Here is a 27,922-nt window from a genome sequence, read left to right as displayed (position 1 = left end):
GTGCTTCCTCCATTTAATATCTTTTGGCATTAACGTGCAGCCCTGACCCTTGCTGTCCGCAATGCACATACCTTTCCCTGCACAAATCATGCTACTCTTTAGTGGAGAGAAAATGGCCATAGCCTCAGGGTGCTGTCAGTACCTGCTGTCACTCAGCACAGTGGGACTCAAGCTGCGGGCTCATGGGTGCCATCTTTCTAGCTTTTCTACATTCACACAAAAGCACATTTCTTACTGTGGAGGCCCACATTTCAGGTCACTTCTGGGATGCTGTGTGCTCCCGAGGCTTGACAGAATCCATCTTTTCTCCGCATAAGGGGCTGCAATAACTCGGTTTTGTTTTCCTTTCTTTTTAATGTAGCGATCCTTGGCATGCATACGCTGATGAGTAACCAGCAGTACTACGAGGCACTCGGGAGCACCACCATAGTTAACAAGGAAGGCCTGAACAGTAAGTATGATTTACAGCTGTTCTGGAGTATTTGGTTGACAGACTCAAAGCTGCTAGTGGGCTATTGACTGTGATTATTTTTTAACAATATTTTCTAACCTGATTTTTCTCATTATGTCAAATTCCCCTAAGAGGTATGAACCAACACAGGACCCACTTATATTGCCAGAATTGTAAAAGTGTGAAATCTGGTGCATCTGGGATGGGCGAAGGGGAAAGCATGTGGCTTTCATTGCTCGATAGCGCCCCCTGATGCTCACCTAATAGAATGGGACTGACAGTGACCTTACAGGAGATGGTACGTTCTCTCTAGAGCTAGTCCGAGAATCAACATTTTTCTCACAAGGAATTTCAAACAAGTCCTTGGTTTGGAAGTTTCAGTTTTCCCATTGGAAGTTTTAAAACAAAAGGTTTGTTTTGACCTGGAATTTCAATTTAAATGTAATTTCATTTTCTTTAAACCAAAAAAACAAAGCGACATTTAAAAAAAAAATGAAAATGTTTGTTTAGATATTTTCCTGTGGCAGAATGAAATTGTGTTTTTTGGCCGAGAAAGAACTTTCTGCATGAACAATGTGGAACAGCTTTAGTTCTGTGCTCGGAGTCCAAGCCTGTGAGGGCCGGTTCCTGGCATGGGGGCAGAACGGTGGCCCCAGATCTCATTTCAAACAGACAAATAACAGAATGCAGTCAGAGCAAATCCTGAAATGGCTGAAGCATTTAGGTTGTGACTTGTCTGACACTTAGTGCATATTGCTTCCTCCTCTCCCCACCCTTATTCTATAGTATCCATGTACTCTAGTCTACTACAGGGAAACCAGTGGGTCAGAACCTCCGCTGGTGTCAATCGGTGTGGTGCCACTGAAGTTTAATGGAGAGATGCTGATTTGTAGCAGTTGAGGATCTGGCCCCATATATGAATTATAGAAATGTCATTGACTGAGTAACAAACTGATGACATGTTACTGTGTATTAGAATATGGCTTTGTCCATAGCAACATTCTGATTGGCCTTTGTGATGATGTCTGACCTGTCACATGCCAGCTACCAACAATGTTCTTGTTGTAGCTGGGACCTCATTGTTAAAAAGAAATAAAAGGAAGATCCTCCTTCAGCCCCAGTTGTTAACATTTTTTTAAAGAAAAAATACACAGGAAGATTTTTACTCTTTTTACCGTATTTCCCTTCCACCTGCATTTAACACAATGGCTACAGGGAATTTCCTCAGAAAATTATGACTCCTTCTCAGAGAAGTTGTCACTGTGGGTGCCCCACGGGAGGTGTGCGCCTGTCCGTGCACTTTGAACACGGCAGCCCTTATGGCAGATCCACCCTTCACAGTTTTTTACTGGGACAAGGTGACTCCATCCACATTCTCCTTTCCGGCCCAAGGACTCATCGGACTTCCACGTAAACCAGGACATTTAGTTTCCAGACTAGCACAGACTTCACACTTCAAGGGAAGAAGCTAGTTTTCATGCTCCAGATGTGAGACGAGCCCTTGCATTCTACCTCAAGAGAATTAACCGTTTTTGCCCAGTCACCCAGTTTTATGAGATCCCTTTGTAACTCTTCACAGTCTGCTTGCGACTTAACTGTCTTGAATAGTTTTGTACCATCTGCAAATTTTGCCACCTCACTCTTTACCCCTTTTTCCAGATCATTTATGAATATGTTAAATAGTACTGGTCCCAGTACAGACTCCTGGGGACACCCCTATTTACCTCTCTCCATTCTGAAAACTGACCATTTATTCCTATCCTTTGTTTCCTATCTTTTAACCAGTTACTGATCCATGAAAAGGCCTTTCCTCTTATCCCATGAGAGCTTACTTTGCTTAAGAGCCTATGGTGAGGGACCTTGTCAAAGGCTTTCTGAAAATCTAAGTACACTATATACACTGGATCACCCTTGTCCACAAGCTTCTTGACCCCCTCAAAGAATTCTAGTAGATTGGTGAGGCATGATTTTCATTTACAAAAAACATGTTGACTCTTCCCCAACAAATCATGTTCATCTGTGTGTCTGACAATTTTGTTCTTTACTATAGTTTCAACCAGTTTTCCTGGTACTGAAGTTAGGATTACCGGCCTGTAATTGCCAGGATCGCCTCTGGAACCTTTTTTTAAAATTGGCATCACATTAGCTATCCTCCAGTCATCTGGTACAGAAGCTGATTTAAATGATAGGTTTCATACCATAATTAGTAGTTCTTCATTTTCACATTTGAGTTCCTTCAGAAATCTTGGGTGAATACCACTGGGTCCTGGTGACTTCTTATTGTTTAATTTATCAATTTGTTCTAAATTGCCCTCTTTCTTAGGCCTTTTCAGAGTTTCATCAAAAAAAGTTATGTCGACGACCAAAAAGCACTATAATAACATTGCTATTGCATGTTCACACTATGCTAGGGTTACCATACGTCCGGATTTTCCTGGACATGTCCGGCTTTTTGGTCCTCAAATCCCCGTCCGGGGGGGAATTCCAAAAAGCCGGACATGTCAGGGAAAATAGGGCGGGGTCGTGGGGCTTGGTTCCGCGCTGGGGCCGGAGCCAGAGCCGCTGGGGCCGGCGGTGCTCGGCTGCCGGCCGGCGCCGCTCACCCGGGGCCGGGGCCAGTGCTGGACGGGCCGGTGTCCTGGGACCCGATCCGAGCTGGAGTCGCCGGGGCCGGAGCCGCTCGGCCGGTGCCCCGGGGCTGGAGCCGCTCGGCTGGGGCCGGTGCCCGTGCCCCGGGGCCCGAACTGAGCTGGAGCCGCCGGGGCAGGCCGGAGCTGCTCAGCTGGGACCAGCGCGCTCGGCCGGAACCAGGGCCGGTGCCCCGGGGCCCGAGCCGAGCCGGGCCGGAGCCGCCAGGGCCGGGGCCGGAGCCACTCGGCCGGGACCCATGCCCTGGGGCCTGAGCTGAGCTGGAGCCGCCGGGGTGGGCCGGGGCCGGCGCACTCGGCCGGAACCAGGGCCGGCGCCCCATGGCCCGAGCCGGGTCGCAGCCGCTCGGCCAGGGCCAGTGCCCGTGCCCCGGGGCCCGAGCCGAGCTGGAGCCGCCGGGGCGGGCCAGAGCTGCTCGGCCAGGGCCAGCGCGCTCGGCCGGAACCAGGGCCGGTGCCCCAGGGCCCGAGCCGAGCTGGAGCTGCCAGGGCCGGGGCGGGCCAGGCCAGGCGCCCCAGGGCGTGAGCCAAGCCGGGCCGGAGACGCCGGGGCCAGAGTTGCTCAGCCGGGGGGGCCAGACTGGGCCGTGCCTCTTCGTGCCCCCACCCCAGCTTACCTGCTGCCTGCCTGTTTCAGGCTTCCCGTGAAAATTTGATTTGCAGGAAGCAGGAGGGGGGAGGAGCAGGGGGGCGGAGCGTTCAGGGGAGGGGGCGGAGTTGGGGCGGGGACTTTGGGAAAGGGGCGGAGTTGGGTGGGGCCGGGGCGGGGAAGGGGCGGAGTTGGGGGCGGGGCCCCTTGGAGTGTCCTCTTTTTGTTATTTTAAAATATGGTAACCCTACACTATGCTCCTTCTGTCAGCGTCCATACTTGGTGCTCTAGCATGGACAGTGAGAGTAGTGCACTGTGGGTAACTATCCCACAGTGCTACTCACCACCTTATGCTGCTAGGACTTGTGGGTTGGTGGAATGGATTACAGCGCATCATGCATGTGGGCTTAATGTCCCATGATGCATTGTTTTCTGTCCCAGCATTCCATGGGCTTCTGGCTTTGGTTCACAGCTTTTTTCAGTGGCCTTTGTTTGCTGTCTGCCTGCCATCTCTGTGTGAAAGGATAGATCCTGCATTGCTCTCTGCTGCTCTGTTAAATGTCATTAACACATCACGGATGGCAGTGCATTTAAAGTTCCTAACTGAACAGGATTCAGACTTGCCTTGTGACATGGATGGGAGCAACGTACGATTACTTTTGGTATTCATGAAGCAGCTGCACACAGTGGACCATCGCTTTTGGGCTTGTGAAACTAGCACTGAGTGGTGGGATCATATTGTCATGCAGGTCTGGGATGACGAGCAGTGGCTGCAGAACTTTCGGATGTGGAAAGCCACCTTCCTGGAACTGTGTGTGGAGCTCACCCCCGCCCTGCGGTGCAAGGACACCAGAATGAGAGCTGCCCTCTTGGTGGAGAAGCGTGTGGCAATTGCAGTGTAGAAGCTGGTGACTCCAGACTGCTACTGGTCAGTCACTGTAACAAGGTCGGGACTCACCCCCACGGCGCCTCCTACTGGTTACTCCGGGAATTAGCTCAGTCCAATGGAGCGTCCCCTCTTGGTGGTATTCCGCCCGTTGTCTTGCCCTCGGTTGGCTTCTGAGCCCACGTCGCTCACCAACTCGCGGCGTCCTCTTCAGGACCACTGCCCTCCGGCAGTGCCCCTTAGTCCTTCCACACCCCCTTCCGGGCAGGGGTGTCAATCAGCAGTCTCTATGTCCGGCCACCGTAGTCAACCACACACCCCAAAGTCTAATCCCTCCTGTCAGGGATCTGGTGTGGTCTGTAATGGCTGCTCCCTACGGCCAATGGCGGGGTGTACTGCAAGGGGGGAACGGGGGGACCCAGGCCCTCCCTCTACTCTGGGTCCCGACCCAGGGACCCTCTGGCGGCAGCCTCGCTGTCCTCCTTCTCTCCCCTCATCTGTCCGCTTCCCTGGGCCGCTTCCCCTACGGCCCTTTGCACCCGCTAGGCCCTTCCCTTCAAGGCCTGCAGTCTGGCAGGCCTCAGGCTAGAGCTCCCCTCTGCTCCCTGAGCCTGGCCAGCACTGCACTGTCCGCGGTGCTGGTCTCCCTGCTCTGGAGACAGACTTTCCCCTGTCGAAGGCCTGGGACAGACTGACTGCTCTCTCCCTGAGCAGCCTTTTTATAGGGCTGAGCCGGGCCCTGATTGGCTGTCTCCAACCTGGGCCCTGATTGGCTCCCAGTAAGCTCTTCTCCTATTGGCTGTGCGTCTGCGCAGGCCCACTGGCCTGGCGCAGCCCATACTCTCAGGGAGTGGGGCAGCCGCCCCACTACAGTCACAAATCAGTTTGGAGTTGGGAAGTCGACTGTTGGGGCTGCATTAACACAACTGTGCAGGGCCATTAATCGCATCCTGCTGCGAAGGACTGTGACTCCTGGCAATGTGCGTGAAATAGTGGACGGCTTTTCAGAAATGGATTTCCCTAACTGCGGTGGGGCGATAGATGGCACACATAACCCTATTTTGGCACCAGACCACCTTGCAATGGAGTACAACACTAGAAAGGGGTATTTCTCCGTGGTATTGCAGGCTCTTGTGGATCACCGCAGCTGTTTCACTAACATAAACGCTGGATGGTCTGGGAAGGTGCATGATGCACATATTTTCAGGAACGCCAGTGTCAGGGATCCCCCTCTCACTCTGAACTCTGGGGTACAGATGTGGGGACCCGCATGAAAGACCCCCTAAGCTTATATTCTACCAGCTTAGGTTAAAACTTCCCCAAGGCACAAATTCCTTTCCTTGTCCTTGGACGGTATTGCTGCCACCACCAAGTGATTTACACAGAAATTCAGGGAAGGGTCACTTGGAATCCCTATTCCCCAAAAATATTCCCCCAAGCCCCTTCACCCCCTTTCCTGGGGAGCCTTGAGAATAATATACCAACCCGTTCCCTTCGCAATGTGAGCCCAGACCAGACCCTTTGTCTTCAAGACACTGAAAATCAATCAGGTTATTAAAAGAAGAACTTTATTTAAAAAGAAAAAAGTAAAAGAATCACACCTGCAAAATCAGGATGGAAGGTAACTTTACAGTGTAAATAAAAGATTTAAAACACAGAGGATTCCCCTCTGGCTCAGCTTCACAGTTACAAAAACAGGAATAAAACTACCTCTGTAGCATAGGGAAAATTCACAAGCTAAAACAAAAGATAACCTAACGCATTTCCTTGTCTACTTACAATTTCTGTGGTTTTAGATCTATTATTCCAGGTATATTTTCAGGAGATGTTGTACCTGCTTGGTCTCTCCCTCCATCCAGAGAGGGAACAAAACAAAGAGAGAGCAAACAAAACTTTCCCCTCCCAGATTTGAAAGTATCTTCTTTTCTCATTGGTCCTTCTGGTCAGGTGCCAACTAGGTTATTTGACTTACTTAACCCCTTACAGGTAAGGCGATTCAGTACAGCTGCCAAGGAGGGATTTTATGCTACCCTTCTCTCTATATTTATGACACCCCCCCCAAATCACAGACAGTGCTGGACAGCCTGTTCCACACTGGCTGTGATTTCTTCCTGGAGCACTAGGAGAAAAGAGAGTTAATAAGACACATGCCCCTATAGACATACTACTGATTATATAAAGAACTAACAGTATTTTCCACATTTTAAAGATGATTTTAACCAGATGACTCTGGGAAACTTTCACGGGAGAGTGCATCAGCCACTTTGTTAGAAGCTCCCGAAATGTGTTGTATTTCAAAATCAAAATCTTGGAGAGCTAAACTCCACCGAAGAAGTTTCTTGTTATTTTCCTTGACCGGGTGAAGCCACTTCAGTGCAGCATGGTAGGTCTGCAGGTGGAAACGTATGGGCGTAGCTTCTCCAGAGTGAACACAATGGCGTAACATTCCTTCTATGTGATTGACCAGTGGCTTTCCCTCTCAGACAGTTTTTTGCTGAGAAACACGACAGGATGGAATTCTTGATCCGGTCCTTCCTGCATTAAAACTGCTCCCACACCACGCTCAGACACATCTGTGATTACTAGGAAAGGTTTGTCAAAGTCTGGGGCCCTTAGCTCAGGGTCAGACATGAATATCACTTTAAGCTGGTTAAAGGCCTTCTGACACTCTTCACTCCACTGAACTGCATTTGGCTGTTTCTTTTTGGTCAGGTCTGTCAGTGGGGCGGCGATTTGGCTGTAGTTCGGTACAAATCGCCTGTAATATCCGGCCAAGCCTAAGAAGGATTGAACCTGTTTCTTTGACTTTGGGACAGGACACTTTTGGATAGCATTCACTTTAGCCTGTAGGGGTGTGATAGTTCCTTGACCCACCTGGTGTCCAAGGTAAGTCACTCTGTTTAGGCCTATTTGACACTTTTTAGCCTTAACAGTTAGTCCTGCCTCCCTTATGAGCTCGAAGACTTTTCGTAGATGCTCCAGTTGTTCTGCCCATGAATCAGAAAATATGGCCACATCATCAAGGTAGGCGACTGCAGATTCTCCCAATCCTGCTAGGAGACTATCAACAAGTTTCTGGAAGGTGGCGGGTGCATTTCGCAGCCCGAAAGGGAGCACATTAAATTCATACAGCCCCTTATGGATGATGAAGGCTGACCTTTCCTTGGCGGATTCATCTAACGGTACTTGCCAGTACCCCTTGGTTAAGTCTAAGGTGGAGATGAACTGGGCACATCCCAGTTTCTCCAGTAGCTCATCTGTGCGTGGCATTGGATAGTTGTCTGGGCGAGTTACAGCATTTAGCTTACAGTAGTCCACACAAGTGTATTTCCCCATCTGGTTTAGGAACCAGAACCACTGGAGATGCCCATGCACTCTCAGAGAGGCGGATTACACCCATCTGTAGCATGTCCCGGATCATAGAATCATAGCATCATAGAATATCAGGGTTGGAAGGGACCTCAGGAGGTCATCTAGTCCAACCCCCTGCTCAAAGCAGGACCTAATCCCAACTAAATCATCCCAGCCAGGGCTTTGTCAAGCCTGACCTTAAAAACCTCTAAGGAAGGAGATACCACCACCACTTCCTTGGTAACCCATTCCAGTGCTTCACCACCCTCCTAGTGAAAAAGTTTTTCCTAATATCCAATCTAAACCTCCCCCACTGCAACTTGAGACCATTACTCCTTGTTCTGTCATCTGCTACCACTGAGAACAGTCTAGATCCATCCTCTTTTGAACCCCCTTTTAGGTAGTTGAAAGCAGCTATCAAATCCCCCCTCATTCTTCTCTTCTGCAGACTAAACAATCCCAGTTCCCTCAGCCTCTCCTCATAAGTCATGTGCTCCAGCCCCCTAATCATTTTTGTTGCCCTCCGCTGGACTCTTTCCAATTTTTCCACATCTTCTTGTAGTGTGGGACCCAAAACTGGACACAGTACTCCAGGTGAGGCCTCACCAATGTCGAATAGAGGGGAACGATCACGTCCCTCGATCTGCTGGCAATGCCCCTACTTATACAGCCCAAAATGCCATTAGCCTTCTTGGCAACAAGGGCACACTGTTGACTCATATCCAGCTTCTCGTCCACCGTAACCCCTAGGTCCTTTTCTGCAGAACTGCTGCCTAGCCACTCGGTCCCTAGTCTGTAACAGTGAATGGGTTTCTTCCGTCCTAAGTGCAGGACTCTGCACTTGTCCTTGTTGAACCTCATCAGGTTTCTTTTGGCCCAATCCTCTAATTTGTCTAGGTCCCTCTGTATCCTATCCCTACCCTCCAGCGTATCTACCACTCCTCCCAGTTTAGTGTCATCTGCAAACTTGCTGAGAGTGCAGTCCACGCCATCCTCTAGATCATTAATGAAGATATTGAACAAAACCGGCCCCAGGACCGACCCTTGGGGCACTCCGCTTGAAACCGGCTGCCAACTAGACATGGAGCCATTGATCACTACCCGTTGAGCCCGACGATCTAGCCAGCTTTCTATCCACCTTATAGTCCATTCATCCAGCCCATACTTCTTTAACTTGCCGGCAAGAATACTGTGGGAGACCGTATCAAAAGCTTTGCTAAAGTCAAGGAATAACACATACACTGCTAATAACACATCCACTGCTAATAACACATCTCACGTTCTATAGCAGTTTTGGCTTGAGGAGCCACACGGTAAGGTTGGGCTCTAATTGGGCGAGCGTTACCTGTGTCAATGGAGTGGTATGCCCGTTCAGTCCATCCTGGGGTGGCTGAGAACATCGGTGTGAAGCTAGTGCACAGCTCCTTGATCGGCTGTCGCTGCATACGTCCGAGGGTCATGAAGAGGTTCACCTCTTCCACGCCACCATCACTTTTTCCTTCGTAGTAGACACCTTCAGGCCACTCTGCGTCATCTCCTCCCTGGGCTGTAAACTGAAAAACCTTTAATTCTCTGGAATAAAAGGGCTTTAGAGAATTAACATGGTACACTTTAAGCTTTAGGTTTGAGGTTGGGGACGCTATGAGATAGTTAACAGCTCCCAGGCGCTCTTGGACCGTGAATGGCCCTTCCCACGACCCTTCCATCTTATGGGCCTGGAGCGCCTTCAAGACCATGACCTGGCCCCCTACTTTGAAGGAACGCTCTCTGGCATGTTTATCATACCAGGCCTTTTTCTCTTCCTGAGCATCTTTTAGGTTTTCGTTAGCAAGGGCTAAAGAGTGTCGGAGGGTGTTTTGTAGGTTTTTACAAAGTCCAGAATGTTAGTTCCTCCCATTGCTACTTCACCAACTGTAATGGCCCCTTAACCTCACGGCCATATACAAGTTCAACTGGTGAAAAGCCCAAACTGGGATGTGGTACAGCCCTGTCGGCAAAGAGCAACTGCTGCAACACTAGGTCCCAATCATTGGAGTCAGGGCCTGCTTTAGGCCGATTCCCTGGAATCGGGCCCTGCGCCTTAGGCACCATTTAAATTTTTTAATTCTTTGTACTCACCCGGAGGAGGTCCGCTCTGGGTCTTCAGCGGCATTTCGGTGGGGGGGGGGAGGATTTAAGTGCCGCGGAAGACCTGGAACCGAGTGAAGGACCCCCCACCACCGAAGTGCCGCCGAAGACCCGGACCGCCGCCTGGTATTCGAATCGGGCCCCGCAGGTCCTAAAACCAGCCCTGATTGGCGTGCTCATTTACGAATTTACGTATCATGGCCCCCAAAGTTCCATTAAACTTCTCCACCAGGCCATTTGTTTGATGGTGGTAAGGGGTGGCAACCAAGTGGTTCACCCCATGAGCTTCCCAAAGACTTTTCATGGTCCCTGCCAAGAAATTAGTTCCCGAATCCATAAGGACGTCGGAGGGCCAACCTACCCTGGCAAAAATGTCTGTTAATGCCTGGCACACACTTTTAGCCCTGGTGTTGCTTAGAGCTACTGCTTCTGGCCATCCGGTGGAAAAATTCAGGGAAGTCAGTATGTACTGCTTTCCTCTGGGTGTCTTTTTAGGGAAAGGACCCAGAATATCGACAGCAACTCACTGAAATGGAACCTCAATTATGGGGAGTGGCTGGAGAGGGGCTTTGACCTGGTCTTTCCCACTCTTTGGCACACCTCACAAGACCGGACATAGGTAGAAACGTCCTTGCCCATTTCCCTCCCAGTGGAATGACTTCCCCAAACGATCTTTGGTCCTGTTCACCCCAGCATGGCCACTAGGATGATCATGGGCTAAGCTCAAGAGCTTTACCCAGTACCTAGTTGGAACTACCAACTGTTTTTGAGGATGCCAGTCCTCCTGATGCCCACCAGAAAGAGTTTCCTTATATAAAAGTCTTCTTTCTACAACAAACCGGGACCTATTAGAAGAGCTGAGAGGTGGTGGGTTGCTCCGTGCTGCCGTCCAAGCTCCCTTGAGGCTCTCATCTGCTTCCTGCTCGGTCTGGAACTGCTCCCTTGACGCTGGAGACATCAGTTCCTCACTGGATTGTGGACTTGGGCTTGGTCCCTCTGGAAGTGATGTAGGTGATAGGGTTGTTTCTGTTGACTGTGAACCGCTCTCCGCTGGTACATTAGGTTGTATCTCAGGCTTTGGCTGAGCCTCTTGTGCAGGTTTAGCTGCTGCTGCCGGTGCAGACTTGGTGATGCCCTCTGGCGTTGGAGTTGCAGACGGGGTTGCAAGCGCTGGATTCAGTGCTGGCAATGGTTCTGGTGCTGGTTGCTCCGCCAGTTCCGGTTCTGGGACTGGCTCTGTCTGGGTCTCTGGGACTGGATCCACTACTGCTGTCGCAGATGTTGGCATGGGGTCCAGTTCCACCACCTCAGTCTGGGTCTCTGGTAACACAGACAGGGCTCTTGTAGAAGGCGCAAGAATGGAGCTAGGTGTGAAGGCTTGCTTAGCCTGGCTGCAGGTGACAATTCCCACCCTCTTGGCTAGCTTCACATGGTTGGCCAAGTCTTCCCCCAGCAGCATGGGAATGGGATAATCATCATAGACTGCAAAAGTCCACATTCCTGACCAGCCCTTGTACTGGACAGGCAACTTGGCTGTAGGCAAGTTAAAAGAGTTTGACACGAAGGGTTGAATCATCACTTGGGCCTCTGGGTTGATGAATTTGGGGTCCACTAAGGATTGGTGGATAGCTGACACCTGTGCGCCAGTGTCCCTCCACACGATAACCTTCCTGCCCACATTCACAGTTTCCCTTCGCTCTGAGGGTATGTGGGAGGCATCTGGGTCTGAGGACCTTTGTTGTGACCCTGGTGCAATGAACTGCAATCTATTGGGGTTTTGGGGGCAGTTGGCCTTCACATGCCCCAGTTTGTTACATTTAAAACATCACCCAGCTGACTGGTCAGTGGGGCGAGGTGGGTTGCTGGAGAATGGTGTGGTGGGACGATAAGGTGTCTGGGGTTTTCCTTGGGGTGTAGGTCGGGCCTTGGACTGCCCCCGGTGGTAGGGTATTGGTTCGGGGTGTCCCTTCTGATATCCGCCCAAACTGTGACCAGGGTTGTTCCTCTCTGCTACCTCCACCTGTCTTGTTCCGATTTGCCCCACCTCTCTGATGGTCTGGGACTGCTTGTATTGATCAGCATGAGAAGCAAGACTTTCTGCTGAGTTCATTTTCTTATCCCATAAGCACTGTTTTACATCATCATTGGACATAATCAGGAACTGCTCCTGTACAACCAAATCACACATTCCTTCAAAGCTAGTTACACCTCTTCCTTTGACCCATTTATCTAACAGATCCTTCATCTGGTTTCATAAGCCACATTACTTAGTCCAGACCCCCTCTTAAGGGTTCTAAATTTTACTCTGCAAGTTTCAGGTGTAATTTGAAATTGCTTCAAAACCAAATCCTTAGATTTATCATAGTCAGAAGCATCCTCAATAGGCATCTTGATGACTATGTCCAGAGTTCTTCCAGTCAATTTTGCCATTAACGTAGTCATTTTTTGATCATCAGGAATTGCATGGAGGGTGCACAGTCTCTCAAAGGTGATGAAATATTCAGCAATGTCACTGGATTCATCATACTGCGGACATAGTCGCTCCCATTTGTGGATTTTTGGGGAAGTGGAGCCAGCTGCTGAAGGGTTCCGTCTCTTCCACTCCATCACCTCCAGTTCATGCTTCCTCTCTCTTTCCTTCTCCTCCTGAGCATGCTGCCTCTCTCTTTCCCTCTCCTCCTGAGCAGCTTTTTCTCTGGCTACTTGTGCATCAATCTCCATTTGTTTGAATTCCATTTGTCTTTCATGTTCCTTCTTTTTCTCTTCAGCCTCCAACCTGGCTAATTCCAATTTCTTCTGGACCTCACTTTCCATCATTTTTGCTAACCTTCCTGCCCTTACTGTAGCCTAGCCCGAGAGCTAGAAAAAAAAACAGCTTGTGAATTCTCTTTCTGTAGCTTAACTACTCTGCCCTCAGGCAAAGAAAAAAAAAACTCCAGCTGCTCTCAGCTTAAAAAAAAAAAGTATCCCTTAAAAAAACTCCGTTTTTTTTTCAGGCTGAGCCTTTTGCCTGCCTGTTCTTCCTCAGGCAGCAAAGGAAAAAAAAAAACACTCCCTGGCTTTCAAGCAGCCAAAAGGAAAAATGTATCCTTTTAAAATCCTGAGGTCTGTGCTTCTGGTTCAAAATGATCCCACCACATTGCCACATGTCAAGGTTCCCCCCCACACACTCTGAACTCTGGGGTACAGATGTGGGGACCCGCATGAAAGACCCCCTAAGCTTATTTCTACCAGCTTAGGTTAAAAACTTCCCCAAGTCACAAATTCCTTTCCTTGTCCTTGGATGGTATTGCTGCCACCACCAAGTGATTTGCACAAAAATTCAGGGAAGGGTCACTTGGAATCCCTATCCCCCCAAAATATCCCCCCAAGCCCCTTCACCCCCTTTCCTAGGGCGGCTTGAGAATAAAATACCAACCAATTGCATTTGCAATGTGAGTACAGACCAGACCATTTGTCTTCGGGACACTGAAAATCAATCAAGTTCTTAAAAGAAGAACTTTATTTAAAAAGAAAAAAATTAAAGAATCACAACCAGCCTGTACAGAAAGCTGCAAACAGGGACTTTTTTTCCAGACCAGAAGATGCCAGTGGGGGATTTTGAAATGCCCATAGTGGTCCTGGGAGACTAGCATACACCTTACTCCCATGGCTCATGAAGCCTTACACGGGAAACCTGGATAGCAGTAGGGAGCACTTCAATAATAGGTTCAGGATGACTGTGGAATGTGCATTTGGCAGATTAAAGGCGTGTTGGTGGTGCCTTTCTGGCAGGTTAGATCTGAATGAGGAGAATATTCCCATGGTCATAGCTGCCTATTGTACGCTGCATAATATTTGTGAGGGTAAGGGTGAAAGGTTTGCTCGGGGTGGACTGCTGATGCACTGCGCCTGGCAGCTGATTTTGAGCAGCCTGATACCAGGGCTATTAGAGGGGCACAATGGGGGAGGGGATAATTCGAGTCAAGGAAGCTTTGAGCCAACACTTTGAGAATGAGAACCAATAATGTATATTTCTATGCTGCAAACTGCAATGATTTATTAAATCGAGTTTTCTTAGGAAGCACTTGCGATGATTCGTGGTCTAGGATTTCAGTAAGCAAAGGATTAAACTGCCTGTGTATGTCTTGCTGCTGTCTTCTATCTCAATTTGTAGGACATAACTAAAGAGCAGTTATCTTTCAGATTCTTTGTTTTTACTAAACAAACAATCAACACACACACAAACGCTTAGTGGGAAAAGAAGGGACCACGGAAGAGCTGTGCATAGGTCCAGCTATCATTTTGAAAGCTGTTTGAGCGGGTGGGATGAATGGAAAACGGAGATGTTCCAGAAAGTGTAAGGGAATGTATGGGTGGAGTTGGGAGGGGCATGGAAAACAGTTCTGAATGTGCTGCAGAGGAGGGAAGGCACGCATCTGCTGTGACTGCAGTATTATGAAAAACTTATGCATCTCTGTTTTTATCATCTGCTTAGTGACATCCAAGAAAAAGTTCTGATTTTCTTTTCTGTCCGGCTGTTCAATTTCTCTCTACTCCCTGCGTTCCCTTTTTACTGCATCAGAGTATTGCAGGACCTCCTGGAACATGTCTCCTGGCTCCATCTTAGCCGCTTTCTTATCTGGCGGAAGCGCTCCCCTGGTGTGTAGGGGGCTCCCCTGAAGGCCACATCTGCAGCAGCACAAGAAACAATACACAGAAGCATGATTGTTAGTTCATGCACAACATTGAATCATTGCAGTTTAGCACACCCCTTGTAACATACCAAGCACTTTCTCACTGCCCTTGGCAAGCACACATCTCAGTGAACACACCAGGCACGGTGAGATTAGTCCAAGGGGGGAGGGGCATTCTACCTGGGGTAAACAGCAGTGGTGCTTATGAAAGGGTTGTGGTGCAGGTGACTAGGGACAATATTGTAAATGCTCCAACACTTTTCCACAGGCGGAGGTCATTGAAGCAGATATCTCACTCCTGAGGGTAACCAAGGAAGCAAGGCTGCAACTGCTGCATGCTTGCGGCTTCCGACCTGGTCCCTGTGCTGCTCGCCTGTATGCAGCTTTGGTTTGCACAAGTGATTGCTGAGTGGCGTGGGAAAGTTTCATTCAATGGGGGAAGGAACAAAGCAGCTCTGCCAAGGAACCTCCGACAAAGGACTACCAAGTACCTCTAGGAAAGTTTCCTAGAGATCTCTCTGGAAGATTCCTGTGAAATCTCAGTGTGCATCTGAGTATTCCACGGCACTGCTTAGCTGCACAGGAAAATGTCCAGCACACAGAAACACAGCCAGACTTGTACATTTTCTATCCTTTCACCTACTTCTGCAATACACGAAGCAAATGAGCACCATCAACTCAAAAAAACCACTTACCAGGGGTCTCCTCTCCTGCTTCTTGCGTGCCAGAGTGGGAGTGCTGGGACTGGCTAGACCATTCCAGCGTGGAGAACAGTTCTTGACTGGCCAGCCCACCTGGCAAACCCGCCGTGGGAGCCACATAATTCCCTAACTCCACCTCCTCGTCCATGACTCCATCCTCTGAGTTAGGTCACCTTTCCACCGCCTCCAGCCCCACCAAAGCATCCATGGGGCTCTTGGCAATGGAGGTGGGGTCGTCGCCGAGGATAGTGTCCAACCATAGGCGTCAACTTCTGTTCCCACTGGTGGGTGCTTGACCCCACCTCTGCCCCGCCCCCACCCTGCCTCTTCCCACCCCGTTCCGCCTCCACCCTGCCCCCATTCCACCCCCTTCCCCAAGTCCCCACCCCCGCCCTGCCTCTTCCCACCCCTGTTCCGCCTCCACCCCGCCCTCATTCCACCCCCTTCCCCAAGTCCCCACCCCCGCCCTGCCTCTTCCCACCCGTTCTGCCTCCACCCCACCCTCATTCCACCCCCTTCCCCAAGTCCTCACCCCGCCTCTTCCCCGCCTCCTCCCTTGAGCGCGCTGTGTCCCCACTCCTCCCCCTCCCTCCTGGAGCACCGCCAAACAGCTGTTTGGCAGTGGGCAGAAGTGCTGGGAGGGAGGACGAGGAGCAGGAACGTGGCACGCTCAAGGGAGGAGGCAGGGAAGAGGTGGGGGAAACTCGGCTGCTGGTGGGTGCGGAAAACCCACTAATTTTTCCCCGTGGGTGCTCCAGCCCCGGAGCACCCACGCAGTCGGTGCCTATGCATCCAACTCCTTATAGAATAGGCAGGAGGCCTTCAGGACAGCACCAGTGCGACAGTTTGCCATCCTTGCCTTCTGGTATGCTGGCCTCAGCTCCTTTATCTTTGTTCTGCACTGCTCTGTGTTCTGATTGTATCCCTTTTCACACAAGCCATGAGAAATCTGGCCCTAGGTATCAAAATTCCTATGGAGCCCAGCTGCAACTGCACAGCCTCCTCTCCCCAAATACTGAGCAGATCCAACAGCTCTGCATTAGTCCCAATGGGAGATGGACCCGGGTTGCAGCATGGAGCCACCATGGTCAGCTGGGAAGATGCGATGTGAGCTCTTCATGCCGAGCAAACAAGAAGTGGAATTTTAAAAATTTGTGGGGCTTTAAATGGGGAGGGATGGATGGTTGTTTATATGGCCGCAGGGCAGCAACGTTCGAACTGCTGACCAGAGTGGTCAGGATGGGCATTGTGGGACACCTCCTGGAGCCAATTAAAGCAGTAAAATCAAGCGCGGTGTCTACATTGGCACTTTGCTGCTAAAAACCCTATGTCTCTCGTGGAGATGGTTTTATTTTGTCGCCAATACTGAAGAGTTTTGTCACCAAAAGTGGCACTGCAGTGTGCACACCTCCACTGTTTTGCTGCCAAAAGCTGCCTTTTGCTAACAAAACTCTGTAGTGTAGACAAGGCCTGAGTTTTCCAAGACTGGGGTTTTCTTTTTAGTTTCAAGTTAACTGAATTCTAATGGTCCACCATTGTCTTTTCTTGGCTGGACAACGGGTGGGTACTTGAAGTGAGGCCTTGCCTACACTACACGATTTTGTCAGCAACAGGCAGCTTTTGCTGACAAAACAGTGGAGGTGTGGTGTACACACTACTTTTGGCGGCAAAACTGCTGTTTTGCCGACAAAATAAAACCACCTCGACGAGAGGCATGGAGCTTTTTGCAGAAAAATTAAAGTGACAAAGCATCAGTGTAGATGCTGCCATTCGTTATGTCAACATAACTGGCCTCCCCCAGTATCCCACAATGCCCACTGTGACCGCTCTGCTCACTGTTTTGAACTCGGCTGCCCTGCATCTAGCTACCTCCCCTTGCAAAACTCCCTGAAGCTTTGACATTCCTCAGCGGTGAGAGCGGAGGCTGTGGGAGAACTTGGAGGGAATCACAGAACCATTAATGTGGAATCGGCGGCAGGCAGAGCGGGCTGCTGCATGTGGGGAAGAGACGGCTGTGCTGTGCAGAGCCGGGGGCAGATGTGGGAGGGTGTCCCTCTCCCCCAGGATTGGTTGCTCAGGCTGCTGTCTGAACTTACAGAGACAGCTTGCCGACACACTGTCCCCCAACACACACACTTCCTCAACACACAGTGTCTCTCTCTCACATATATACTCCCCCTGCAATCTCTCACACACTTCCCCAACACACACACACTGTTTCTGTCACTCCACTCTCTCTCTCTCTCTCTCTCACACACACACACACACACTCTCTCTCCCTGTCACAGACTCACTCCCTCCTATCCCCACCACACACTTGGGCTGAAAAGCAGCTGGCAATCTAGTTGGATGCCCATGGAACAATGGGATTGAGAAACCTGCATCATGTGACGCTGTACCTGCCCCATGAGGCATTGCAAACGCTTCCCAAAGCACCTTGCAGCCAGTTACACAGTGGATAGCTACCACAATGCACTGCTCTCTGTGTCGATGCAAGAGCAGCTAGTGTGGATGTACTCTGCCAACACAAAGAGCATAGTGTGGACATGCAACAGTGGTTTAATTAAAGCGGCGTAACTTTTATCGACAAAACTCTGTAGTGTAGACAAGGCCTAAGCTTCGTGTGAACAGCTAGCTAGGGAGGAGCCGCTCCCTGCTGTGAGGCGTACTTGGCGTCGCAGTGCCGGCCATGAGCATACTATGCTATAGACAGAAATACATACAGAACCACAGGCTGTGTACAAGTCTCATAATGATCATCAAGTTCAGACCGTTTCATAAAAGACTTTACTTGATACACTTTTACAGTTGCATAAAACCAGTTGATTCAACAGCTTATTCTTTGGGGTTCAAACCCTGTTCTCCCCTTGGGGTGTCAGGACCCTGATTGTCACATGCAGTTACTGGAGTTCTTTGAGATGCTCTCTCTGAATGAGTGCTCTGCTATCTGCCCTCCTTCCCCTCTACTTTGGAGTCCTTGCTTCTGGCCAGGTTTCGTGGGTGAGAAGGAACTGGAACAGCGGAGGGACTGTCCTTCCCATATGCCCTCAGATTGGGGCACTAGGATATATAGAGCGTAGGTACGGACCCCACACACTGCTACCACAAATCTCCTATCAAAAGCACACAGGTGCATGCACACCTAAAGTGAAGCTGTAGAGAGAGAACGTCTCAAAGAACTCCAGTTACTATACAAGTAAGTAACCTCTCCTTATGTTACAGCCAAGATCCAACTGAGATCAGGGTCCCTTTGCGCCAGGCACTGTACGTATTTAACCCACTGGTGTTTGTGTGTTGTAGGGTGTCATCTGTGCCAATTCTCAGAGGATGTGAGTTGTTACTGCCCCTAGATGCAGAGGGGCTGTAGTAGCTTTTAGCGATGGGGGTCCCATCCCAATACATACACTGTAAGAGCTAGTCCCTGCCTTGACAAATTTACAGTCTAAACAGACAAGACAGACGAAGGTTACTTACGTGACCTGATATCTTCAGTTAGAACCTTCATCAACCAATTGATTCCTCCTTTCCTCGTGTCCTTTTTATGACAGGAAAAAACCAGCCCAAAACTGAGAGTGGCCTAAAGAAAGTGTCTTTCCACCCCATCTGATTTTTTTCATGTTGCTTTTTAATTGCAGGTGTGATTAAGCCCACGCAATATAAACCAGTTCCCGATGAAGAACCTAATTCAACAGATGTAGAAGAAACTTTGGAACGAGTAAAGAACAATGACCCTAAACTCGAGGAAGTCAACCTTAATAATATTAGGGTATTCAGCTTCCCCTTCCTACTGCAATTAACACTTCACAGGGAGACAGGATGTGTGCTATCTAGAGGACAAAGGCCAAGCACACCTTGCTGTGCAGGAGAATAGGTTATTGTCACAGCAGCCTGTGTTGGCCACTATTGGCAAAAGGACAAGTTATGGTTAGATTCTGAACTCCTTGCTTATGTAGAAATCGACAGGGTTGCTTGCAGAATAAGGCATTGCTCAACAGAAGTTAGGCATCAGAATCTGGCTTTGGGTTGTTTTAGGATGTTTTTGAGGGGGTTTCACAGTCTGTCATTAGAGCCTGCCTACAGTCAGAAAAAATACTGTGCTTTGGGTTTGCATTGTATTTACAGGGAAACCTAACAGTGCATGTGGCTAGATGTCATGTACAAACACGGTGCAAGACTGGCAGAGCAAGGAGCTTTCAAAATAATACACACGGAGTCCCTAGGTCAATGTTAGCTGCTTCACTGCAGGAATTTATTAGTAAAACTCTGTGCAGAAAAATTACACTGATGTAACACTAAGGCTGGTAATTTAATTTCACAAAAGTCAGTGTTTCGCATTGCCCTCTTGTGCTAATGATACTGTATTGTCTGCCAAAGGCTGTGTGGTACTGAACAATGTGGTATGTCTTGCAATGAAAGAGCTCATGTAGGCATCTGTGCATGGCTGTGAAGTTAAAAGTGCTGTGAGAAACCACCATTCTACATTACCTGACATGGCTCATTAAAATCTAGGCTTTTCTCTGGGCTTTTCTTGTTAAAGGTGACGTGCAAAGGACAAGAAATTGTGCTTGTATACGCTTATATTTGTCCTTAAACCTGCTAAAGGAGAGGGAAAGGAGTTCTAGTCTTGTACCTTAAAAACTTGGTTTCTGTTAACTTCTCTTTAACTCCTGTGCATGGGCAACGTGCCTTCGTTGCTGTTTTCGTTTGGCGGCTGGGAAAGCACCCATTACTGTTTTCTAGTCCAGTCCAACCATGGAAGGTAAAACCAAATACTCAAGTTAAAACAAGCAGAACTACCCACTCTTCCCTACCAGCTCTTTCTTTTTTCCACAGACCTCCCATAAAGAAGCAAATCAGGGCACATGCACAGCTTTGCAGGTCACCTTTTAAATGCACACACAGCACCAAATACATACACGCCAGCTGAATGATAATGGCTTCAGCTCCCTTCCTTGCCGGCCTACGCCCTCTGTATGTGTTTGAGTGATTATGTATTCAGATAAATGCAGATAAGGTTCCTGTGTGTGCAGTTAGCAATGCTGGTGCCATTAATTGCATGCGCACAGTCCTTAAAACCCTGGCACGTGTGCACATCCAGCCAGTTGCAACGTTCCATAGATAAAGGATTGCATTTTCAAAAGTGACTTGTGACTTAGGGGTGCAACTTGAGACCCCTGGAATGGAGCCTGACTCACAGGTGGCAGGGGCTCTCGAGGCGTCTCTAGTTGGACTAATGATCTGAAGTGCCACTTTTGAAAACATGGGCCAAAGATCCATGACTGCACTATTCACAGATGGGCGTACGAGTAGTCGTGTTAAAGCCATAGCACGCCAGTGATCCCGGGGAAGCACTCCTCATTGAGGACTATGGAAATGGTCACTTTGAAATTTTAAAGAGTCACTTGGAAGTTATCAGCGTCTGAAAAGGGTTTGTAAAGTATTGAATGGGAAAGAAATACTCTTAGCTTGTGAGAGCTCAGAACGGGCACACAGATACTTGCCAAACTCTCCTAGTTCTCCCCCGAAAGTCACCAGTGACAGAGGGAGGGAGAAGAGTGGGCCTGATTCTGAGAGTTGAGGATACACTGCCCCTCCACGAGCTGCTTAACTGTCAGGGTCAGGCTGTGATCCTGCAAGTGGAGCCTTCCGGCATAAGCACCATGCAGGTCGCTCGCTGGATCCAGGCCTGAGAAGGGCGATTATTTCCCAGCCATGACTTGGCGGTGGCTGGTGCAGTGCGATAGCAATATTAGAACTCGTGTACACCCCATGCTTTACCTACTCAAAGCACTCTGTAAACCTTAGCTACATAAAGCCCCACAATGCCCAGGGAGGTGAGCCGGTGACTATTGGCCCCATCTGACAAGTGGGGAACCCAAAATGTGGTGAGGTGACTTGCCCAAATCCAGGCAGTGAGTGAGTGGCAGAGCTGGGATCAGAGGGGAGGCATTCGTGTGCTGCTTGGCCCATGCTGACCATTGCTGGACTACAAGCACTACTTTACGATCTAGGTTTAGCTTTCTGCCTCTTCCTAAATAATCCAGTTGTGCCATTTCCACTATAAAGAAAGCTTGTTGTATTTCATACACCTAGTGCACGCTCCTTTTTAAAATATTTGTTTAAGGAGTGTACCGGGAATCTGAATAAAGATGACTGCCTTTCTGGGCCTTCTTTTCACAGAATATTCCCATACCGACTTTAAAAGCATATGCTGAAGCACTGAAGAATAATTCCTATGTAAAGAAGTTAAGCATAGTAGGAACAAGAAGCAATGACCCGGTAGCCTATGTAAGTACCAGACCATGCTGTGTGTGATGACAGGCTAATTGCTGTCGGAAGGTTGTTAGTGGAATTGTTGTCTTGCAAGGGCAATTGTTTAAAGCAACCTGCAAAGGGAAAAAAAATCTTGGTGCCCTTTTTTGTACCTTTATATAGTATGAAAAATGCCAGAGATGAGAAACTGAGGCACAGAGCGACTAAGTGACTTGCCCAAGGTGTCACAGGCAGTCTGTGTAGAAGCAGGGGCTTGAACTCGGGTCTCCAGAGTCCCAGGCTAGTGCACTGGGCCACTCTTCCTATTTATTATTCAATACCAATGCTCTCCCCTTTGTGACTGCAGGCACTGGCTGAGATGTTAAAAGCCAACGGTGTATTGAAGAGCTTGAATGTGGAATCCAACTTCATTTCTGGGTCCGGGATCCTGGCTCTGATCGAAGCACTCCAGCACAATACTTCACTGATTGAGCTCAAAATTGACAACCAGGTAAAACAAACCCCAACTGGACCTCTTAGATTGAATAAAAAATATTCTGTTGGGGGGCCTTGTATCAGAAAATGTGGGGTTTGGCTCACCTGATGTTTTCTGGACAATCACTCTAAAAAACCAACAACTGGTGGTGGGGGATAGTATGTGTAGATGGCTTGACAAGTGGCTAGTCCACATAGAGGATTACTGCCAGCTAATGGAGTAACTCCCTGAGGCCGAGCGGTAGAGCGCTGTGCTGAAGGTTCTGGCCGGGCAGTGTGGGGGGAGGCCCCGTGCAGTGTTTGCTGGCACTGTGAGATGTACTGTAGAGTCAGCAGGAGGCAGTCAGGGGATCAAAGACCAAAATAACAGGGCAGCCCTCAGTTGTAACCTGCTTTTCCATTCTCTTTTAATAAAGAGCCAGCCGCTGGGCAACAAGGTGGAAATGGAGATTGCAAACATGTTAGAAAAAAATAGCTCCCTTTTGAAGTTCGGGTATCACTTTACACAGCAAGGTCCCCGGCTTCGTGCATCTAACGCCATGATGAACAACAACGACCTTGGTGAGTCTGCCTACACGCCTGCTTGCATGCATTCTTCCATACTCCCCATAGTCCGTGGTGCTGGCGCTCCCCAGAGGTGTGCTTCTCGGCAATTCCCATTAGCTGTGAATGTAGCTGGTGCGTGTTTCCCCTCCTGCTCTCTGGCGGGCACACTGACCGAGAATCTATGGAAATAAACAAGTCAGGTGAAATTTCACCCGCTTGAATCAGAAGGGTCTGGTGCTTGCTAGGGGAGAGCCTGATTCTCTTCCTCCTTTCTCCTGCTGAGAGGTACCGGCTCCACCAGCCGTTCCACTTGGTCATTGGGCTGGTGGTGGAGTAAAGCGCTACTCAGCATGAGTAAGACAATCGGCTTCTGGCCCAGAGTAAGATGTTGTGCAGGGCAATGGTGGCAGAATCTGGCCTTAACCAAACAGGGTCTCCAGTGATACTCAGAGGCAGTGAGCTCTAGTGCTGGGGAGTTTGGCATTTCCATGTGCTTTGTTAAGCCGTAGTTGGCAGGGTTAGTGCTGGGAAACCCGGGCGGCTACTGCCCTGAACTGGATTAGCAGAGCCCTTCGCTTTCCTGGGCTGCCACCCTTCCACAAACACTGCTTCCATCCCCGCTTTAATGGGGAAAGGGCAAGTAGAAGAGTCAAGCTCTGAAGACTGACAAGTTTGGCACATTCTTTTGAACGTATCAGGTGTGTTTAGGGGTACAAGGCCAAATTCTGTTCCCAGTTCGATCTGGGCACCCCAATTGAAGTTAACAGAACTGCATGCGATGACAGTACTTCCCTATCATTTCTCACTGATCTGGGCAGTGCTGTGGGCACTAGCTGACTGACAGTTGCTTGGCGACAGCCTCACATGCTGAACTGGAAGAGTACCCAGTGGAGCCTGTTGGAACACAAGTAAAAGAACCGACCTCATTTCTAGTGAGCTTACACAAGGATGAAATTAACATACAGCTCCCTAGACAGACTGGCTAAGAGGAGGTGCCTGGGAAAAGATTTACCATATAAATGTCTGCCCTGAATAAACAGCAATAAACTGTTAATTTTAACATAGTTCACCAGCATAGTCTAACCATTTTGTGTCCTTTACGACGTGAGTCTACTTCAATTTAAAAAGCTACTGAATTAGAGTACACCTCTACCCCGCTATAACGCGACCCGATATAACATGAATTCGGATATAATGTGGTAAAGCAGCGCTCCGGGGGGGGCAGGGCTGCGCACTCTGGTGGATCAAAGCAAGTTCAATATAACGCAGTTTCACCTATAACGCGGTAACATTTTTTGGCTCCCAAGGACAGCGTTATATCGAGGTAGAGGTGTACCTCTAAATGAGACTAAGGACTGCTGTGCTGAAAAGCACTGACTTATGACTTGGTGCTCTCTGTTCCATGCAGATTTCTGTATATTACTTTGTGTATGTGTTCAACCTGTTGAGGTTTTTAAACAAATGGACTGGATTTTGTCTCCAGCTAGTCTGCTGTTCGCAGGGCAGTGTAATACTCCTGGGGGGATTCTGCACCAAAAAATGGAAAATTTGGCGCACAATATTTTAAAATTCTGTAAAATGTTGCATATTTTATTTGTCAAAATAACCAAATATAATCACATCAGTTTCAATTATTTTGGTAATTTTTTTCATTATACCTGTCAACAATTATATCTGTGACAATACAGACAACAAAAAAGATTGAGGATTTTTTTTTTTTTTTTTGACAAATAGATTCCTTACTAGGAACTAGTAAATGGATAAAAGCCACATGTGCAACCAGAAATTCACTGCTCACTGACTCTCAGATCAGAGCTGGTTTTCATAAACTTGGAATGTATGCGCATCACCATGTTAATCAGAAAAAAGGAACTACATTTTATTTTTCACTCCTGCTTCTTTTTGGTTGATCAGTTGGTGACTTTGCCTGTCATGCAGCTGTTGTATATTTTGCCTCCTTGAACATGAGAACTGTACAGAAGATCTCTGATTTGGTTCTTGTTTGCAGCTCGTATACATCGCTCTGATGGCCCCTGGCATAACTTCTCAGCTCTGCAACTGGACGATGTCTAAGTACAGACAGAATTTTTTCCCTACTGGCAATAGCTCTCTCTCTGTGCTCCACTACTTGTGCTCTCCGCTGCCACCACCTGGCTCAACTCAAACTTGGTTTTACTCTCTCTAGCTTCTGTTTTACTGCTCTTGGCTCAGCTGCAGGCACTCTTGTTCTTCAGGGTACTTTGTATGATCTAGCATGCTAGAGGGAGGGAAGGCTTTTTACATTCATCCTATGAGCTAATTTCTGCAATCTCCCTTTTCTGGCTGCTTTTTCTTTTCCTCTGTATTTATTTCAAATATATAAACTGTGTATGTATCCACTTTAAAACCTTCTCTGAAAATGCTCACTAATGTGTGGAGAGGAGCAGAAAAATGTAGCTCAGAGATTAATGAGGGAAAGCCTGTTTTGGCAGGGACACTTTCTCTGAGGTAGGAAGGCCTGTATTAAGCTATAAGGAAGCAATAAAAGATAAGGACTGGATAAGAAGCCATACTCCCCTTGTGCAGCTGCAGGCATTCACCAGCTATTCTGTCCCTGCCTCTTATATGCTGATCACTACCTGACCTGAAGCAATCAGGGAGAGATGTAACTGAGCTAGCAAACTCTTTTTTAACAGAACCCTATGAACTCTGTCCCCATTAGAAGTCAATTATAGTTACTTCAATTTTGGGGCTCTTTTTTTAAACAACGTAGATTTTTAAACTGATGTTAAAGACCCTGGTCTGTGTTCTCAAGGTCACACATCAACTTTAATAGAAGAGATGAGGCTAAATCCTCTGGACTGCTTTGAAAATCTCAACCCTGAATCAATGGATGGCAGCTGAAGCCAGACGCATTCAAATTAAAAATTAGGCACAAATTTTTAACGAGGGTGATTAACCACTGGAACAGACACCCAAGAGAAGTGGTGGATTTTCCATCTCTTGATGTCTTCTGAACAAGACTGGATACCTTTCTGGAAGAGATGCTTTAGCCTAACACACATTATTGGGCTCAATGCCGGCGTAACTGGGTGAAATTCTCTGGCTTGTGCTATACAGGAGGTCCGGTTAGATGATCTAGTTGTCCCTTCTGGCCTTAAAATCTATGGAAACCCCCCCAAACTTTTCCCATCACATGAGTTTTGTTCTGGTTTTAAACTGTCTGTGGATACACCTGCTATCCACGTGTGCAGTGTCTGCCTTGACTGATCCTTGTTCCTGTTTTTTTTCAGTGAGGAAGAGGAGACTTGCAGACTTGAATGGGCCTTTCTATCCCAAGTGCCGAATTGGGGTGTAGTTCCCGGCTGTGAAGATCGTGCCTGGTGGTTTGTGCTATACCCTGGAAATCCGAAGGCAAAGTGCTTGCACAAAATATCTGTGGTGCCTCAGTTCTGTGTTGCATAATTATGCACTAAAGGTTTAAATTAACTAGCGATTGTAGGTGACGATTTGATCAAATATCACTAATGATGTTTTCTTTAGAGTCAAGCCGAGTCAATCCAGTTACAAGTTGCCAATTTTAAGCAGTCTTGGTTTAGAATACATCACAGCACAAAAGTGACTGTTAATTCACCCATGACTTAATTTCTCTTAGGATTTCCTGTGTGGTGTTTCAGATATATTTAGGATGTGTTATGCATGAGTGGAAAAAATTACTGCTCTACACAAGTTGCATAAGTATTTAAAAAAATACTTTATTTTTTCAACTTGCTTATCTGTTTGACAAGCATTTCTACTCTCCCACCACAATGCTATCCCATCCCTTTCGAGGACTTGTAAATTACAATTAATTACCAACATTTGCTGACTTTATTTGCAGACAGGATGTTAAAAGCACCCATATTTTTCCTCCAAAAGAATTCGTCTTTTTTATTCCCCCTCCCCCCCCCAATGAAAAGAACGTAAGGCCACTGATTATAAAGTAATGGCTCCATAAAAACAGAGCAGTAGGTATTAGATGGGACGTTAAAATCTTCCTGTCTCCTTTCGCATGGATATGTAAAACCATTGCTTTAAGAGATTGGGAATGAAATCCTGACTCCACTGAAGTCAGGCGCAAACTCTCATTGACTTCAATGGGGCAGGATTTCCCCCTGGATTTTCTCTGGAAATGTGCCTCCTGTGCTTTTACTGGGTCGTGCTGGAGCCCTGACTCGTAATTCTGGGTTTCTGGCTGGATGACCGTTTTATTTATCTGTAAAACTTCTTGTTCTGCTAGAGATTTTATTTTACCAACATCCCAAATTTCTGAATAGTGCACCCTAATAAAGAAATTACTTGCAAATACCCTGCCTGTGAATACATGTAGTCCAGGATGCCATTTGAGTGGAGTTGGATAAACACACCAGGCAATTGGGTTTGTGTGGTGATAAAAACCCCACTGCCTTTCTAGGGAGGAATTTCCAGCAGACACATGCAGCCTCTGAGCATGCAGTGAGTTCCATTAACTCACCCCAATCCCACTGACTCCAGGGGGAGCCTGGGCTGCACAGCAGGAAGTCTGCCCCTGCAGAGCCATTGCCAGATGGTGGCCTTTGTTTATACACTAAAGAATCCATCCTAACAATCTAATACACAACCTTGTGCCTGCTGCTGTTCCCAGTGGAGTTCTGCAGTCTGTGCCTTGGGGTACAGCAAAACTGCCACTCATTTCAACAGAATTTTTGCATGAATCAGGATTGCAGGCTTTGGCCCTGATTTGCTATATCACTTTAACCTTGAGTGGGAAATACAAACGTGTTTGATTGTTGCTCTTCAAATGGTAATAAATGTGTCCGAAATCACAAATAAAATGCTTCAGTGCAGTGTTTTGTTGAACCCCACACAAAAGATTAGAGAATATTGCAAAACCAGAAAGCGGCACGATAAGCCCAATGCCAGCTGGACAGCCCTAGTCCCACCAGGCACCTCCCAAAGGCTTTAGAAAAATCAATGAAAACATCAGGCCAGATGCCACTCGATAGCTAGCGGCAGAGTTGCCTGCTCAGATTTGCACAGAACTAACCCAGCATCAGTGTCTGCTCTCCCACTGACTCAGGGGAATGGAAATTGTTCTCCCCCGGACGGTAAATGCTGCTCGCCCTGATGCCCAGGGGGAATCTGGGTGTGTGGGGACAGTGCAGAATGTGCTAAGAGGGACCCTGCCCTGCAGACCTGAGAG

General features: G+C 48.2%; 1 protein-coding gene across 1 annotated transcript; it reads left to right on the top strand.

Annotated features, from left to right (window-relative positions):
• Window positions 1-359: 359 nt before the first annotated feature.
• On the top strand, window positions 360-27,542 carry TMOD1 (tropomodulin 1). Its single transcript, XM_026650844.1, has 6 exons — window positions 360-451; window positions 19,065-19,195; window positions 21,610-21,717; window positions 22,049-22,192; window positions 22,593-22,737; window positions 25,995-27,542. Exons 1-6 carry the CDS (start codon window positions 373-375, stop codon window positions 26,057-26,059), a joined length of 672 nt encoding a protein of 223 aa, XP_026506629.1. The 5' UTR covers window positions 360-372; the 3' UTR covers window positions 26,060-27,542.
• The last annotated feature ends 380 nt before the right edge of the window (window positions 27,543-27,922 follow it).

Source organism: Terrapene carolina, unplaced genomic scaffold, assembly GCF_002925995.2.
Source record: "Terrapene carolina triunguis isolate 2854851 unplaced genomic scaffold, T_m_triunguis-2.0 Scaffold94, whole genome shotgun sequence".
NCBI lineage: Eukaryota > Metazoa > Chordata > Testudines > Emydidae > Terrapene > Terrapene triunguis.
Note: the sequence above shows the minus strand (reverse complement) of the source record. Positions and strands in the feature narration are given on the sequence as shown.

Excerpts from the sequence above, each read along its gene's own strand:
- TMOD1 (XM_026650844.1), top strand. The coding sequence starts at position 373 with ATGCATACGCTGATGAGTAACCAGCAGTACTACGAGGCACTCGGGAGC. Across the intron at positions 452-19,064 it reads TAACAAGGAAGGCCTGAACA|GTGTGATTAAGCCCACGCAA; the intron begins GTAAGTATGATT and ends TTTTAATTGCAG. Across the intron at positions 22,193-22,592 it reads AGCTCAAAATTGACAACCAG|AGCCAGCCGCTGGGCAACAA; the intron begins GTAAAACAAACC and ends CTTTTAATAAAG.